This window comes from Falco naumanni, chromosome 11, assembly GCF_017639655.2.
Source record: "Falco naumanni isolate bFalNau1 chromosome 11, bFalNau1.pat, whole genome shotgun sequence".
Lineage (NCBI taxonomy): Eukaryota > Metazoa > Chordata > Aves > Falconiformes > Falconidae > Falco > Falco naumanni.
Window position 1 is genome coordinate 23,425,185 of NC_054064.1, and position 15,534 is coordinate 23,440,718.

The 15,534-nt window shown below is 48.1% G+C and overlaps 1 protein-coding gene across 6 annotated transcripts in view; it reads left to right on the forward strand.

Moving 5' to 3' along the window:
• The window catches only part of ST3GAL3 (ST3 beta-galactoside alpha-2,3-sialyltransferase 3), a 184,520-nt gene that overhangs the window by 164,951 nt on the left and 4,035 nt on the right, over positions 1-15,534 (forward strand). For 5 of the 6 annotated variants that reach the window (XM_040611239.1, XM_040611241.1, XM_040611243.1 and 2 more), the window contains one exon: positions 4,587-4,733. The exons of the other annotated variant lie outside the window; for it this stretch is intronic. In XM_040611239.1, coding sequence (XP_040467173.1) covers positions 4,587-4,733 — 147 coding nt within the window. The remainder of the gene's footprint in view (positions 1-4,586; positions 4,734-15,534) is intronic. 6 annotated transcript variants of the gene reach the window in all.

A 15,534-nucleotide genomic window follows, 5' to 3' on the forward strand; every position in this document is an offset into this window, starting at 1 on the left:
GATCCACCATGTCTGTGCTCACCTCACCCAAGCAGACCGTGGCCAGGGGGGCCCTGGAAGGAGCCACACTCTGGATGCACGGGCAGCCATTGCCCAGCACTGCTGCGGTGACGTGTCGCTCACCACTGCTGTGTTTGCTGCTTGTGTTTGCCAGGTGGCCTTTCGGTGTCGTCTCTGGCTCGTCTGTCAGTCTGCTGCATCCTCTCAAATGGGACCAGGCAAAGAGCTGATGCCTGGAGAGCGTTCTGTTAGATACTGTGTTTTCCAGATGTTTGGGCTTAGACAGGCAGGCCAGGCTTGGGGATGTTGGCTGTCGGTTCAGGCCACGTTATCCAGGGAGGTTGCCCTTGTCGTTGTTTACCAGTGCTGGAGAGTGGATGCTGAACCTGGTACCCACCACAAGCCTCAGCTGTGACAGAAACCTGGGAGATGCAGCAGGAGGTACAGAGCCTGCAAGGCCAAGTTCAAGGCTTGTGGCAGGGAACTGGCAGGGGGAGGGGACTGCTAATGCTTTCTGGGGTCTTGCCATTCCCAGCTCTCCCTGACTGGTGGGCATCAGTTCAGGTCAGAAGCTCATCACAGCCACACCTGGAGCAGCGGTCCTGCTGGGCCACTCCAGACAGCCCCACGCCATGGCCTGGCTTGTACTGGCCAGTCCTGGTGTGGCTGGGAGGCATCCCAGGAGGCTCCTGCTTCAGCACTGGCCGTTGCAGGGCTGCTGTTCTTCAACCATTTGGTAGAAAGCAGCATTGCTTGGTGGTCCAGGGATACCTGGGCACATGGAGGGCCATGAGCAGGAAGACAATCCAACCCCAGATGATTGTTCCTGAGGTAGGATGTTGGGATTTGGGGTTTCTTCCCTAGCAATGGCCTAGAATAACAAGATGCCTGCGCAGTTGTTTGAGAGAGTTTTCTTTTCATAACGCAAGAGGTGGGGTGGTTGCCTTGGTATGTCTTTGGGGCACGGCACGAGGGCGTGTGTGGTGAGATAGCACTGACGCATTGTGCAGGGCATAGCAAGCCAGGTTTGGCACAGCCGTGTCCGTGATGCCTAACTTCTTTTGGAGTGACCTGTCCCCCAGCTTGCCCCAAAGGTTGTACATGGTTCATTAGATCTTAGCAGCAGATGAATTTATATGCCTGTGTACAATCAGAAGAACTTGAAAGTTGTGTACATGCAGCCAGAGAATAATTATAACCATTTCCTCTCTCCGATACATGTCCTCTCTCGCTTGCCACTTCTCTGATGAGAGAAGAGCCCTTTCCCCTGGACCTGGAGAACACTGCAGAGTTGGTTTTTCTGCAGCACAGCCGGGGACACATCCTTAGATCCTACAGCGCCTTCTCTTTCCCATGCCGCAAACTGGACATGAGGCAGTGCTTCATTTTCAACCGAGGGAAGGAGTAGCAGAAGCTCAGCAGGCTGTCATAGGAGAAGAGGGCTCAGTTTCTATAGTTTAAATCAAATCAGGACCAAAGCACTGTATTGGCTTACTAATGACATTTAGTTAACCGGCAATCATGCTGCTTTTATACTTCTGTTCAAGCTGGCTCATTTTTTTCCAAGTCACTCTGATTTCCCAGTTACTGTTTAATCTGTCTGATGGTTGCTTCTTCTTGAGCGTAAGCAGTTTGGAGAAAATGCCATGTGTATTTGATCCAGGCGCGTGGGTGCATATACAGTTTGTACTCATGTTCTTCTCTTAGCAGGTGCTGTTATCCATGCCATTTACTAGGGGCGGGCTCTGCAAGCTCCCCTGTGCTGCCCTAACCGTTACTGCCCTCAGTGAATAGCAGGGGTAATAATTTTTACAGTATTTTTGAGGTGGTCCTCTTTAGCCCACAGGGTTCTGACTGCAGCAGTGGGACGTGAGGCTGCATCTCAGCAGTGGAGATGTGAATGGCTGCAGATCTCTGCCTTCAAGGGGGGCACACGCACTAGGCTGTATCTACCATTGTGTCGGAGGGTGCTAACATCAGTAAGGCATAATCTAATCGACAACTGCCATCAGATCATCAGTTTCTGAATGTCATTTTTAGGGTAACGCAAAACAATTTTGCTAAGGACACCATGTGAATTTCTGATAGTTGTAGAGGCCAAACCAGCTACATGCAGCACAGTCAGAGAAGTTAGGAAGTCTTTGGTAGTTTTTTGTATTTTAGTAATTTTTGAGAGAGGAGCAGGCAATACTAAGATACTGGCATGTCAGGAAGAACTACTGAGGAACAGAAGCAGATGAGAAAATTATTCCATAAAGGACATTGGAGGTGTTATATGTAGAATAAAGTAATGCAGATATTTGGTGACCAAAGGGAAGTTCACTTGATTTCTGTGATCTGTTATTCTCCAAACAGAAATAAGAATATGCTTGAAAGAAAGTTATGGTGGTTTGGCAGTCTTCCCGTAAGGTTGGGTAGTATGATTAATTCTCTGTGGTTTGTAAGACTTACATTAGAAAGTTAGCTCTTAAACATTAACTTGGCCAGTGAAATTCCCTCCAGGCAAAGACCCTGTGTCTCCCTTGAGCTGTACCGTGGGAATGGGCCCAGTGCAAATGCGGGTGGTGTTAACGCCGTTATATTCCCAACGACGATACGTTCTCAGGGATGTAACCATTTACTCACTATGTTTTGGACACTGTAACTACAGCTCAGCTGAGGGAAAGGGTTTTGTGGCAAGTCTATTTACCAGCTGATGCTACTCCAGTGAAATCCAAATGTCGTCATCTATGTAAAACATAAAGCTGAGAATATTGCATTTGAACTGCCATGCCCGGGAAGACAGGATGTTTTTGCATATTTGAAGTTCGAGGGAATTTTTCTTATCCTTGTGTAATAAACTTTTTCCAATTTTTTTTAAACCCCTCCTTGATATTTTACGGCTACCAGTGAATTAACAATTAACTAAAGTAAGCAGAATAAAACCAATATTGTTTGTAGCGAGTATCAATTGAAATTAAGCAGCAAGAACAAAATGTCTTTGCTGGTTTTCCTAAAATCTAGGGCTGGCACAGGAGGATGTAGTAAGGTCTTTTTATTTCAAATGTGCACTGTTACAGATGCACTGCAAATGCTTGAATTGAATGTCTCGCTGATTTAGCTATAAGCAGGTTTTGCACATTTGTCTTCAGATTAGTGTAATTCTAGCGCACTGTAGTGGAGTTCTCCACAGCACACGGTTTGTACTCCCAGTTGTGCTCTCTCAGCTAGGGTATGGGTGGCATTCTTTGCTTGGGAAATGTTGGTCTTGGGGCTGGTCAGGCAATCAGAAGTGAGCAAGGCAGCGTGCTGCCAAAAGCCAGTTCCTCTGAATGAGAGGCAGAAACTCCCAAGTATTGTGTTCCCAGTCATCAGGTGAAATGCAATAGTGTTGCTCACCGGTTCAGAGTAAACCATTTTACATGCAAAATACAAGCTGTAGTTGGTTTCTACATCTCAGTTACGAGGCTGTCACCCTTGGTGACTGTCTGAGCATGTCCTCTGAATTTGTGATACTTTTGATATGGTTGATGTTGGATGTTCTACAAATGAAGATATGTGGGTGGATTTCTCAGCCTCTCCCTAGCCCCTGGGGTAAAACTAGCTCTGGATTCATCTGGCTAAAGGGGAGCTAGAAAAGTCTGTGAGCGAGGATTTTACACTGGAAACACTCATCTGTCACAGCAGTCGTGTTCATCTGAACACACAAGAGGAGTTGCAGCTGTGCAGCACCACTGTCACAGGGCCTCTGCAGAAGCCAGATGGAATGGGAAGGGCTGAGGCCGGACTTCGGTGCAAATGGCAGGTCAGCAGATGGGCAAGGACAGTCAGGATGCCCCTGCTCAGAGTGCTAGCACGCATCTCTGACTGGCTTCACACTGCTCCTCATCTTCCAAGGGTGTGTGGCTGGGCAGGGTATGGCACAGGCCAGAGTGCCCTTTGCCTGTAGGAGTGGCCCTGAGCAAAGGAAGGGGTCTCAGTGCACGCTGCTGCCTGCGTCTGCCTGATCTCTCCATCTCCCAGAGCTGTTTAACAGCCTCCTTAAACTGCTTTTGCCATCAGTAAGATAAAGAGTTTGTACAGTTCCTCACTTCTGCTTCTGTGTGGTGGCTGGTTTGGGATAAGTATTCCTCCTTAACCTAGATGGAAGCCAGTAATGTGCATAGAATTGTAATCCATTATCTAAGTCTGTTCTGATTTTGGAAAACTAGCATATCCACAGTGAGTCACCCTCCAGCTTGTCTGGCGTCCTGTTCTTAGGATAGCAAAGTTGTGGAAAGGGACTGACCATTTTCATTAATCCCTCAGCCCTGCAGTACTCCCCTGGAGGGTCAGGTCATAGAGCCTCAAACAAGAGTCACTGCTTTTGTGCTAGATGCTTTGCAGGAGGCTGGCTAATGTGTGCTTGTATTCACAAGCTGGGAGGCTATCAACCCCACAGGTGGGCATTGGGCAGCTGATGTGCGGATGTAGCCAAATACCTTGTTCCTGATTTTCTGCTTAGTAGCAGCAGTGCCCCTGTGAGCAGAGACAGTAAGAGGAAATCTTTAATTATAGAAATGGCAACCTGTGCTAATGACTTCCATTCCTGCTTTTTCTCCTCTCAGAATATCCCCACCTTGGGAAGCGTAGCAATAACCATGGCGCTCCACAACTGTGATGAGGTGGCGGTAGCTGGGTTTGGCTATGACATGAGTTCACCCAATGCACCGCTGCACTACTATGAGAACATCAAGATGTCTGCCATCAAAGAGGTAGGGAGCTCCTGCCGAGCACATACTCCTCCCAAACCCACTGATCACCCCGACTCCAGAGCCTCACTGGGCTGGTGATGTCAACTTCCAGCTTTCCTGTATGGGTCAAAATGCAGCTCCACCCATGCTGTGGACTGTAAAATTTTAGACATTCTCTCAAGCACAATGTGTGTTAAAAACAGTTATTTCTGCTGGGAAAAGTTCTCTGGAATGTGTATATGATGTGATTCCTTCTTCAAGCAGCAGAAAAAAGATTCACATAAATGTTAACTCAAGTAGGGTGAAAGGGAGCAACTCTGCTCTCGCTTTGAAAAGATGTGGCCTCCTCCTGCTTTTTGATCCGTTGTATTGCTCTCTAATCCATGGGCTTCTTTTGCTAGATGATCCCCTCCTCAGTCCCTGTGAAATGTGGGGGAGGTGAGATTAGCACGTGCATGTTAGCTCTCAGCTGACTGTTCAGCAGCAGTTAACTAGTGTAAACACATCATGGCTCTGTGGAGACTGTTCTTTAAAGCCAGATCTACACTAGAAACGTTTTCTGGTACTATCACAGTGAGATGACCGGCATTCTTAGAGGAACAAAAGTTCTCGTGTTGGTATAAAGATGCTCTTTCAGGTCTGTCCATTTCCTGTACCAGACTAGAGTGAACTTGGACACTGGTCTAAGCTTCTATAGTGGGGAAGTTTGCTGCTATTTCAGTAGAGCTCAATCTTCCCCAGCACAGATGTGGCCCAGGTCTTTCTAAGATTGTTTCCCACTCTCCACTGGCTCCTAGGTATGAAAACTTTCTCCTTCCTACTCCACGTTGAGAAAAGTTGTATTGTCTATGAGCTGTAGCTGTCTCCTGGCACTTGGCATTTGCTCATCTTGAGCCCTTTGCCATTGATCCAGGTTAGAAGGGAAGCTGGGAAGTTGTGTTTTTCCAAATCACAAAATTGTACATGTCTTAAGACTCTCACAGGCTGCAGGCTGCATGACCCTAGGCAGACTGAGAGGAATTAGAGATCAGTGATTAGTCAGCTTGAGAAATGAGAAGAAGAGCATGTCTAATTATCAGAGGAATGAGACTTTGGAACAACCTCTTAGCAGGGGCCAGGAGAACAAAGGGAGTTAAGGAAAAGACTGTGAGGAGGTCCAAATATATCAAGGGACTGGACATTGTGGTCCTGAGGTACCTCCTGGGCCTGTGGAGGTAGCCACAAAAGTCTGCCTTGCTCAGTGGAAAACCATGGATTTAATCAGTCCTGGCTGGGAAAGCGAGTGCCCATTTACAGGATTTAAGGGGTACATCCAAAGAGGAAAACTGAATTGAGTCACTATGTACAGAGGTGGTGTCAGGCTTATGAAATCCCTGGGCCGAAAATAGATGAGGAGTATCATTCTTGCAGTGGTAGAGGAGGTACCACCACTGGCTTGCCCAGTTCTGACTCTTCCCTGGACACCTGCTCATGCCCACTGCCGGAGACGGGACCCTGGGCTACCCAGGCTCAGGTCTCAGTCAGTACAGCTGGTTCCTTAGTCTTCCAGCAAAGATATGGCCTCACCAGCATGAAGATGGATGCGGATGCCTGGCTCTAGCAGTGGGTGCAGAGACTGTTCACGAAAGTTTCAGGAAAAGCTTTTGTCTCTGTGTCCACTCTGGTGAATTGGCAGTCTTTTGTGGAGAATTAATCTTGCCCGATTGTTCCTTCAGTCTTACAAGGATGTCAGGCCCACGGTCTGCTCTTGGATGTGGGGACACTCACAGGCAGGTGTCCTGTGCCAAGCCTGTTCTGCCACCTGGTTTTGCCACTCTGACCTCAAGGACACTGACACAGGAGCCGACAAGAATGAAGTCGTCTTGCTCTTGAACCTTATGTGGATCAGTAGGAAAAGCTGGCAAAAAGAGTCGGATGACAGAGTCTCTGGTTGAAGTCACCAGTCCAGATCACTTGGATCTTTGATTCTGGAGGCCAGCGCCCTGCATGGCACACAGAAACCAGTGGAAGACAGGAGGGAGTCACTCCTGGACACCATATGTGGTCTCAGGAATAAACATCACATGGCACAGGGCAGTAGATGAGGATAGACATGTGAAATGCAACCAGTAGGTTTCCTAGAGAGACCAGTTGGTGCCTGGTTTGTCAAGCCTCTGCTGTCTGGAAGCTATCAGTCATCATATCCAGGATGTTCTGTACAGAGGTGAGGGAGCGTTGAAAGGTTCTGATGAAGCCTCACTAATTCAGATGTCAGTGGATTTGTTTCTGCCGCCAGGATTGTTGATGAGAGCTCTGCAGGCCAGCGGAGCTGGTTCTAGGAGGAAGGTTCCTGTTCCACTGGAAGGCTGGTTATCTGATACGTGTCTGCCCATCTAATCCTCACATCCTCACCCACAGGCTCCTCTTACATTTCGCTGCCCTGGTACAAGAAAAGCCATCTGTTCCCGAGTATCAATAATTAATGCTCCTCCTGCCTCTGCCCCTCCCAATATGACAAATTGTTTGTGATATTGTGGAATGTGAAGAGCAGAGAGAGGATTGCATTTCTTTCTCTCCCATTTAATATTAATGGTAGCTGGTAATTGTTAGTCACATGAGGGTGAAGTTGAAAGGTGAAGGGCAGAATGGTTGGGTTGTGTCTTCCACAGTTGCCTTCAAATAACGCACAAATGGAGATTTGCCCCACTCTAGACTGGAGGCACCCTGCACACCTTGCTTGAAGAGAGACCTGCATGTGGGTTGCAAATCAGGAGGCTGGCCTGCGCTGGTACCTTGTGCCGAACCTTGCCCTTGGCATTAGTGAAAGAAGACTGACTCAGAGCCAAGCTCCACCAAGGTTTTTGTCTGTTCCACCTGCTTTGACACCCAGAGGCCCAAAAGCATCTACAGCATTTTCCTCAGTGTTGCTTTGGACCTGTGGGATTATGTCCAGGTCTAGTTCTTTCTGGTCCTCTACATTTCAGCCTCTAAAAGAGCTACTAAAGCAGGCTATGCCTTGAAATTACACGAGTATCATCTTTGTCCTCTGGCCTGCAGACCCATGGAGGCTGGAGTACTTATTCCTGGGCAGGGGAGTGAAACAGGTTTGCTTAAAGTAGCAACATCACAGCACCAAAACAATTGTCATGGGATGCAGCTGTCATGGGATCCACCATAATGAACATCCTGGGCAGGAACCCCTGCCGTTTGACCAGGCTTTGGTCGGGCAGAACTTCTGTTTCTGAAGTTCAAATCTTTTCCCTGACTGCTGGGCTCCTCCAGCTTGAATGACCAAAAATTTTCAGTGTTTAAGCCTGGAGAGCAGCTGCAGGGAAGGACTCCAGCTCCACCCTGAAACCATCGCTGCCTTTACAGAGGAAATGTAAACACCAGCAGTGTCCTGGGTCTAGAGGTGCCACACATGTGCAGCTTCTGGGAACATCTATCAAGCTGCTTCCCTTGCCTGGTGTCCACAGGGGGAACAGGCCTGCCAGTGAGCATGCATCCTCTCAGCAAGGTGTGTCACTGATTTACACTTGAGGCAGGCTTGACATCTCTCTGGACACCCTTGAAAACCCTATGACTCACCTCAGAGGAATTTGTTCTGATTATATAAAAAAAGCTAGCAAAATGCGCTCGCTTGCTCACAGCTGGGCGGAGATGCCTCTCCCATGCCAAGACTGAGGTGATAAAATCTCTGTGGAAATGAATGTGATTTTTCCTGTTGCTCTGTGGGACTGGCAGCTGAATTTCCAAGAGGAGAAACAGGCAGCCCTACGGTATAGTTTTGCTTACTCTTTGCTTGCCCCGCAGGGGTAAAAGCCCTCAAGGTCCAAGATTGTGCTGCTATTACTACCACAGAAGGCAGCTGCCTCCGCTGCCTCTTCCAGCATCTCCAACTCCCAGGGGCTGGGCAGGCATTTCCTACCCCAGAGGAAAAGGCTCTGCAAGGAGGCAGATGCTCTGGAGCTTCAGCGGTGTTACCAGTCAAGGGGAAGTAGATGGTCTTGGGACCCTGGTCAGTAGTATGGCTGCAAAACACGTATGGATTCTTCTGTGCTTGTGAATGCTCACGAGAGTCAATTTCTCCAGTTCAGTCCTGGATGGCTTCCTTACTGTCTGTCCTGGGTAGCGCAGTGTACTCCAGCCAGGACACATCCAGGCAGACCTCGTGGAGAAGACCCTTTTCTGTTTATAAGTGTTCTCTGGAGAGCTGGAAGCACACTGGTGTGGCGCTTTCTGTTTCAGGCTGTGAGCTGGAAGATCAGTGCCTGCAGTGCAAAACCGCCTCTCGATCCCAGCTCTGCTGCCCAGCACCGTCTCCCCTCATCTCTCATCATCTCCCCATCATGGCTGGGGGTGCAGCATCCCTGGCCTGCACTTCAGCAGGGGTTTTCTGGGTGGTGTGAAGAACAGCCTGCTGTTCTTTGGTCTGTTACTGGGAGACCACTACCCAATAGGCTCAGTGCTGTTGTATAAACTCTCACAGGTGATTTTTCAGCTCTGATCCTGTCTCTTTCTTTTAATTTACAAAATGCAGAATGTCCAAGTGTGTCATCTCCCTTAAGTTACTATTTTCCCTATTTGAAATGTATTTGCAACAGCTTTCGACCCTTGGCTGCTTCCGTAAATGCTGTACAGACAGTGACTGCATCTTTGCCAAGGTGTCTGCTCACTTGTTTCTGTTTTCATGGCAATGAATCCATCAGAGCTGAATTTTTATTTAGGTTATTGTATTTTTATTTCTTGCTCAGGTCCTGTAATGCTTCATGCCCAAGCACTCCATAAAAGTGTGTTTGTATCACAGGTCACTGTCTTCTACTAATGTACAGGTGTCAGATCCACTGGGAATATAGCAAAGGAAACATGGAAGTGGAGGTGAGGAAAAAAGGAATAATTTTAAAATAGAGTGAAGGCTTTTCTGGATTAAAAAAAAAATAACAATTAACCTGCCTATAAAGATTACAAGAGACCTTCAGTGCTAATGGCAAAACAGGCTAGTGTTTCGGGCAGAAATTATTGCAGGATGGGAAAGTGACAGTGTTTAAAATAGTAAAAACTCCGTAAGGAGTTGATGAAACTGAGAGAGCAGGAGGCTGTGTTATATCACGGGAAGGAAGCACAAAACTGGCTCCCAGCATCCCTCCTCCATGTGCTCTGCCCCAGCACAGTCTTCCCTGCCTCGTGATCCAGAGGTGAGCTTCAGTCTCCTGGTCTTTTCTTGTGGGAGCAAGAATGTGAGCAAGGAGTCACCTCAGATGCCACACAGGGAACACCCTGAACTGTCTTCTCAGCAGCTGGCTGCAGACCACCTCACCTACACTGGTAAAAATGGAGAATGCACGGTTACGAGCCACCCCTGTCCATCCAGAGCCCATCCGCGGCATTTGGGTTGCTCGGTGGAGCTGCTGACTGGTCGCCTTTTCACCCTAGAAGCAGATCAAGCGCCAGTGCCGATGTTGTTGGAGGTGTCAGCTCCTTTGATACAGCTGTGCCCAGCACTTCAGTGACTTGCTGCCTGACCCGAGGGGGAGGTGGCGCAGCTGCCTTTGATGGCTTCTTTCTGATCATCAGCGCCGCTTCCCCAGCAGGCCTTTGTGGGATGCTGGAGGACACCATCTTGTAACACTTCTTATTCAGCCTGTGTAAGGGCTGTCACAAGGGCCAGGGGAGGTGGCCTGCAGCACGCAGTGACACACAGCTTTGTCTGTGTCTCTCCCCGCCAGCAGCTACCTCTCAGAATAATCCACAAACATCAAGTTTGGAGTCTCGGCCCATAAAGGCACAAACAATAGCGCTTTATCATCATCTGGGCTCTCTCTGTGAAGCCGTCCTTTGCATTTTAAATCAACGCAAGTTGCTTAGGAGGGGGTGGTTGGACTGCTTCAGGCCTCCGAGTACCTTAAAAGTTTGCGGTAGCCAACAAGAAGAACAAAACTCCTTTGAAAGCCAGGCAGATGTCTAGCCTGGTGATTTATAGACTGAAAACACAGCTATTCGAGCCTGGCTGATGAATTGCGATTGGAGTACAAGGACTGGTGCAGACTGAAATGGAGGTCAGCGTTGGAGGGGGAGGTTAGGGGCTGGGGCAGGGGGACCTCTGAAAGGGCAGTGCTTTTTCCTGGGGCCGGCAGTGATGACTGATGAGGTTTATACATTTTTGTCTTTGTTTAAAAGCCACCTGTTTGACAGCGTTTTGGCTGAATGAAGGCCTCACATGCTGTTCCTGTGCATAAGGACCGTGTGCCAATGTAATAGAAATCTGGAAAAGATTGATGGAATAGCAGTCACGACCAGAGCACAGGTATTGCCTTGTTCGGTAGGACAGAAGTACAGTAACACTCGTGGGGTGCCACTGCGCACTAGTAACAGCAAGGAAGGTAAGGCTGTAGGATGGACAAAAACAGATTTAGGGTCTGGACAAGATCTCTGTAGGAAAAGACAGTAAAAGATCTACAGGGGTGTACTGGAGACCAGCTGCTGACCCCAACGTTGAACACAGACCTCTGTAGGAGTGCTAGGTGTGACCCGAAATCACACTGTCACAGATGTACGGTAGGAGCCAGTATTCCTATAAAGGGGAAAGCCCAGATATTCTCAGATGCAGTAGCTAGCATGGCTCTCCTCACCAAACATGAGGGAATAAGAAGAGCTGAAGGCCTTTCAGAGCTGTTCTTAGCAAGCATGAAGACCTTGCAGAGGGACATCTTAGGAAACGGCCTTTGATCAGGTGCCTTCATGGTTAAATTAAATGGAAGGGCAAGAGAAGGGATGTTATAACTCTAATTTTGCTTCTAAAAGGAGGGAGCTTGATAAGCAGGGCTGGAGGGTGGCACTTGGCAGTGCTGGTGGGGTGCTCAGGGGAACTGGGACGTGTTTGCAGACTCTGACCTCTCTGAATTTAGGCCTAGCCTAGGAGAATGGGCTACCAAAAGCAGATGCACTGAAGAGCTTATGGACTCATTGAAGAACTGAAATCTTTTTGTGAAAAGCTCAAAAATTATCTCCAGTTCATGTTTGCAGCAAAGGGGGAACTGGCAGAAAAAGGCTGTAGACATAACTTCATCAATAACTGCTTCAAAGTGGGGTTAGAAGTAACGGGGCCAGGGGGGCATCAGCAGACTTCACCCCTGATGGCTGGAGAGGACAGAAGTGGAAACTGGCAAAAGTCAAGTTGAGTTAGATCTTGCAGAGGAAAATTAACAAACACTGGACAGTCCCACTATCAAACAAATAATATGGAAACAGGGAAAGAATTCGAAGGGCTGTGGCATCCAGGGAGGTGAAGGAAGCAGAAGGCGTAGGGGTTAAAGAGCCAAAGTGAGAACTACATGAATAAATATATTACCTCCATAAGGGTGAGAGGATGAACGTGAGGGAAAGGGTGTCTTTCAGTGAGAAGTTTGTAGAAACAGAAAATGACTGGGTCAGCAGTGAAAGGCAAAAGCCGTTGAAGATAATGCACTAGGTGTGAGAGCCTGAAAGATCGCTGCTCCAACCACTGCGCCGTTGAGCCAATTAAGCTGCAAGTGCAGAGGAAAGGGTCCTCAATAAATCTATCAGGTTACACGTGGCTCCACAGGATTAGATTGTATTGGACACAATACCTCTTTTTCCTTTCTTTTTTTTGGGGGGGGATGGGAGCCAGGCAAGGAAAATAATCCTGTCAAATTCAGACTCTTAATCTGACCTCAGAGGTACTGCTCAGAACTTCAGAGCGGAGTTTCAATGAAAGAATAATTAAATCCTGAAAGCAAACACAACACGGATTTACCAAAGGCAGGTTACAAAACCTACTTTAGTATCTTTACATGATTTAAAAAATATATAATTCTGAGGACAGAGGAAGTACACTAGCCCAATCTGTCTGAAGTTCAGTTAAGCGTGCGATACTGTGCCGTGTGAGATATTAGTTAAGCTTCAGAAGGTATGGTTTGGTGCAACACCTGTACGTGAACAGCCTCTCTAAAGGAGAAGACAAAGAGCAGCCCTGAATGGATGGCTGGGAGTTTCCCCACAGGAGGTCATGTTTAGTGTTTGCTTTAATGATTTTTGGCACAGAAGGCAATGGCGTGCAAGCGGAATTTGTGATGACACTAAACCAGGTGTGGTCAGTACAAGGAAGGATCAAAATACCATCCAGGAAGACCATGAGCACTTTGAGAACAAGAGCTAACTGGGTGGCATGAAACCTAAGAGTATGAATGGAAAAGGTCATGCTGTTTGGGGCAATACCAGAAATTTTTAGTCTAGGCTGGGATAGCATTATTTGACCATGGCAGAAGATGAAAATGCTTAGATAGATACAAGTAGATTACAGGATAATTTAGAATGCCAGGCTGTGCCAGAAATGCCAGAATGTTTGTCACTGTGGAAAAAAAAGGCAAGTACAGCTCTGGAAAGACTAGAGGGAAGGACTTCTTGTAGAGAGAGAATTGCCTCTGCGTGAGGCTATTGTGAGCCCTCTTTTTTGGTTCACAAGAAGTGAATCTGGGGTAAATAGGGACATAGGGAGCTACTACATTTCTGGGAAATATCCCAATTTTCACAGGGGAAGTGAACAGCCTGTTTTGTTAGAAGGCAGGCATGGCTTGTTTAGCTTGGTAAAAGGAAGACTGAGAAGAGATACAATTGCGCTGTCTGTATGTATTAGGAATAAGCAGGAGCTAAAAGAGCTGTTTAAAATTTCAAGTTGGTATAAGAATGACTGGGCATAAAGGAGCTGTGAGCAAATCTCCTAAACATGAAAAGATGAGGGTGCCCATCCCTCCCTTTTGTTTCAATATGTGTGACTCCCAGGAGGGTGCAGGTGGGACAGGGCAGTCTGCGGTGCTGCCGCGTCCCAGCAGATGGACTGAGAGAGGAGGGGTCCCAAACCAGGGCAGGGCACTGGTGTCATGGGAGGTGCACTGGGAGGTGAAACTGCAGCCGTAACACACCTAGTGCATGTGGTCAGCGTGCCAGGACCAGAGCAAGGGCATGGGCCAGGCAGAACCATGAAAAATAAGCAGCTCTAGAGACAAGGCAGCGAAGGTTAAAGGCAGAGATAAATCGACACTGGTGGAGACTGGAAACTGACTGTTACCAGCAAAGTAGCACTTCTTGCCGCTGCTGTGGTTTCTGTGCAGGTTTTCGGGGCGAAATGCTGTTGACTTACAGAAATACGGAGGATGTTAATAGAATGGAGAAACCTCCTGCTTTACAACTTGCTGTTTTTCTTGAATGCATTCCTCATTGACTTCACTCTCTGATTTTATCTTCTCATATTTTAAAATACTGCGATATACTTGATAAGACTGATGTGCTCTGAAGCTGAGGCATTCCCCGATCGTAATTCATTACAGATGGGGAGCTTACTTTCCTCCTGGGTTGGTCTTTGAAACATTTTTCTTAGCCTTAAAATATTCTACTTGGCTTTTCTTGAAGGGACAGAAGATGTTTTGTGCTTCTTCATGGAATCATCAAGAAAAAAAGGACAGGTGGTTCGGGGCTGCTGCATTTGCATAACCCTGAAAGGTGGCTTTAACTGATGATAAACTTTCATCTAATAACTGTGACCAAACGATCAGACCCACTGCCACCTCTCTGGGATGGACAGCCATAACAGTGCATGAGCTTGCAGAGCTGCTCTGCTCCTGCTTCTCTCTGCTGAAAAAAGCAAACATCCACTGCTCAGAGAGAGACCCAAAGCAAAGCAAATCCCAGCCTGATCCCCAAAGAACAAGAAGGGCTCTGGGGCCTCCTGGGATGTGTCTGTTGGAACTCCCTGCAGCTGTGAGCTCAGACAAGCAGCCAGTTCATTTGCACAAGTGGAATCTGTACCAGAGGGCTGCTTGATGTGGGCAGCAGCAGGGGGAAGAGGGCAGAGCCAGTCTGCCAGGTTGCAGGAGCAGCGGTGGTGGTGACACGTAGGGACAAGAAAATGGAGGTGGCAGTGAATGCTCCAGGCTGTTCCGTCACTGTCTGGAGGTGCAGATTTGCGAGAGGAGCTGCAGTTTTCTGCTTGTGATGCTGAGGTGTAGCTTCAGGACTCGGGGCAGGAGGTTTGTGAACGTGAACAGTCCGCATACAGGAATAGGAAATGAGGCAGTAACAGCCCCGTGCATACAGGAAGAGCGGGTCAGAGCAGTCAGAAGGGGCAGCGAGCATCCTTCCAGCGCAGCCAAAGCACGTCCAGCATCTGAAGGCGGGAAAAGGCTTCTTTGCAGTAGCAGCAGAAGTAAACACCAGCATTGCAGCAGCTTCATGTAATCATTGTCCAGGCATGGATCCTGCTCACAATCATCTGCTTAAAATGTCAAAATGAGCACTCTGACGGCACAGCTCTGTCTGTGGGGGTATGGGTGACCAGAGAGTTGCCTCTTTCTTATCATCCTGCTGCAGCTCAAGACACTGTATCAGTGGGAAAGATTTCCAAGACAACTTGCCTGCAAGCTTAGTTACACAGAGCACCTTGGCTTACCCAGTGAGGGGTGGCAAAAGAGAACTTCCCCTTACAACAGCCGTAACGTAGTCCTGTTCCCAAAGCACACCTGAGCTTGCCAAAGCCTGGCTTTTCATGAGACCCTGCAGCCATCTCACGGAGCCCCCCCACCCACCGCACCCTGCTGGCAGTGTATGCTGCCCAGAGTGCTATTTAGGGTGTATTTTGTTGCCTTTCCCCCTGTGGGGGCAATGGAAGCAAGGTGCCTGCCTCTTTCTGGCAGTTTTGAGAAATCTGCTCCAGTTCCTCTCCCCACTGCTGCCACTGGTGCTGGAATTTAGCTTCCTTCACCTGATTAGCTCTGTCTGTCAGTGGGGTGAGTCCCTCTCCTGTAATCAGTAACCGGAGCTGGTGTTGAAG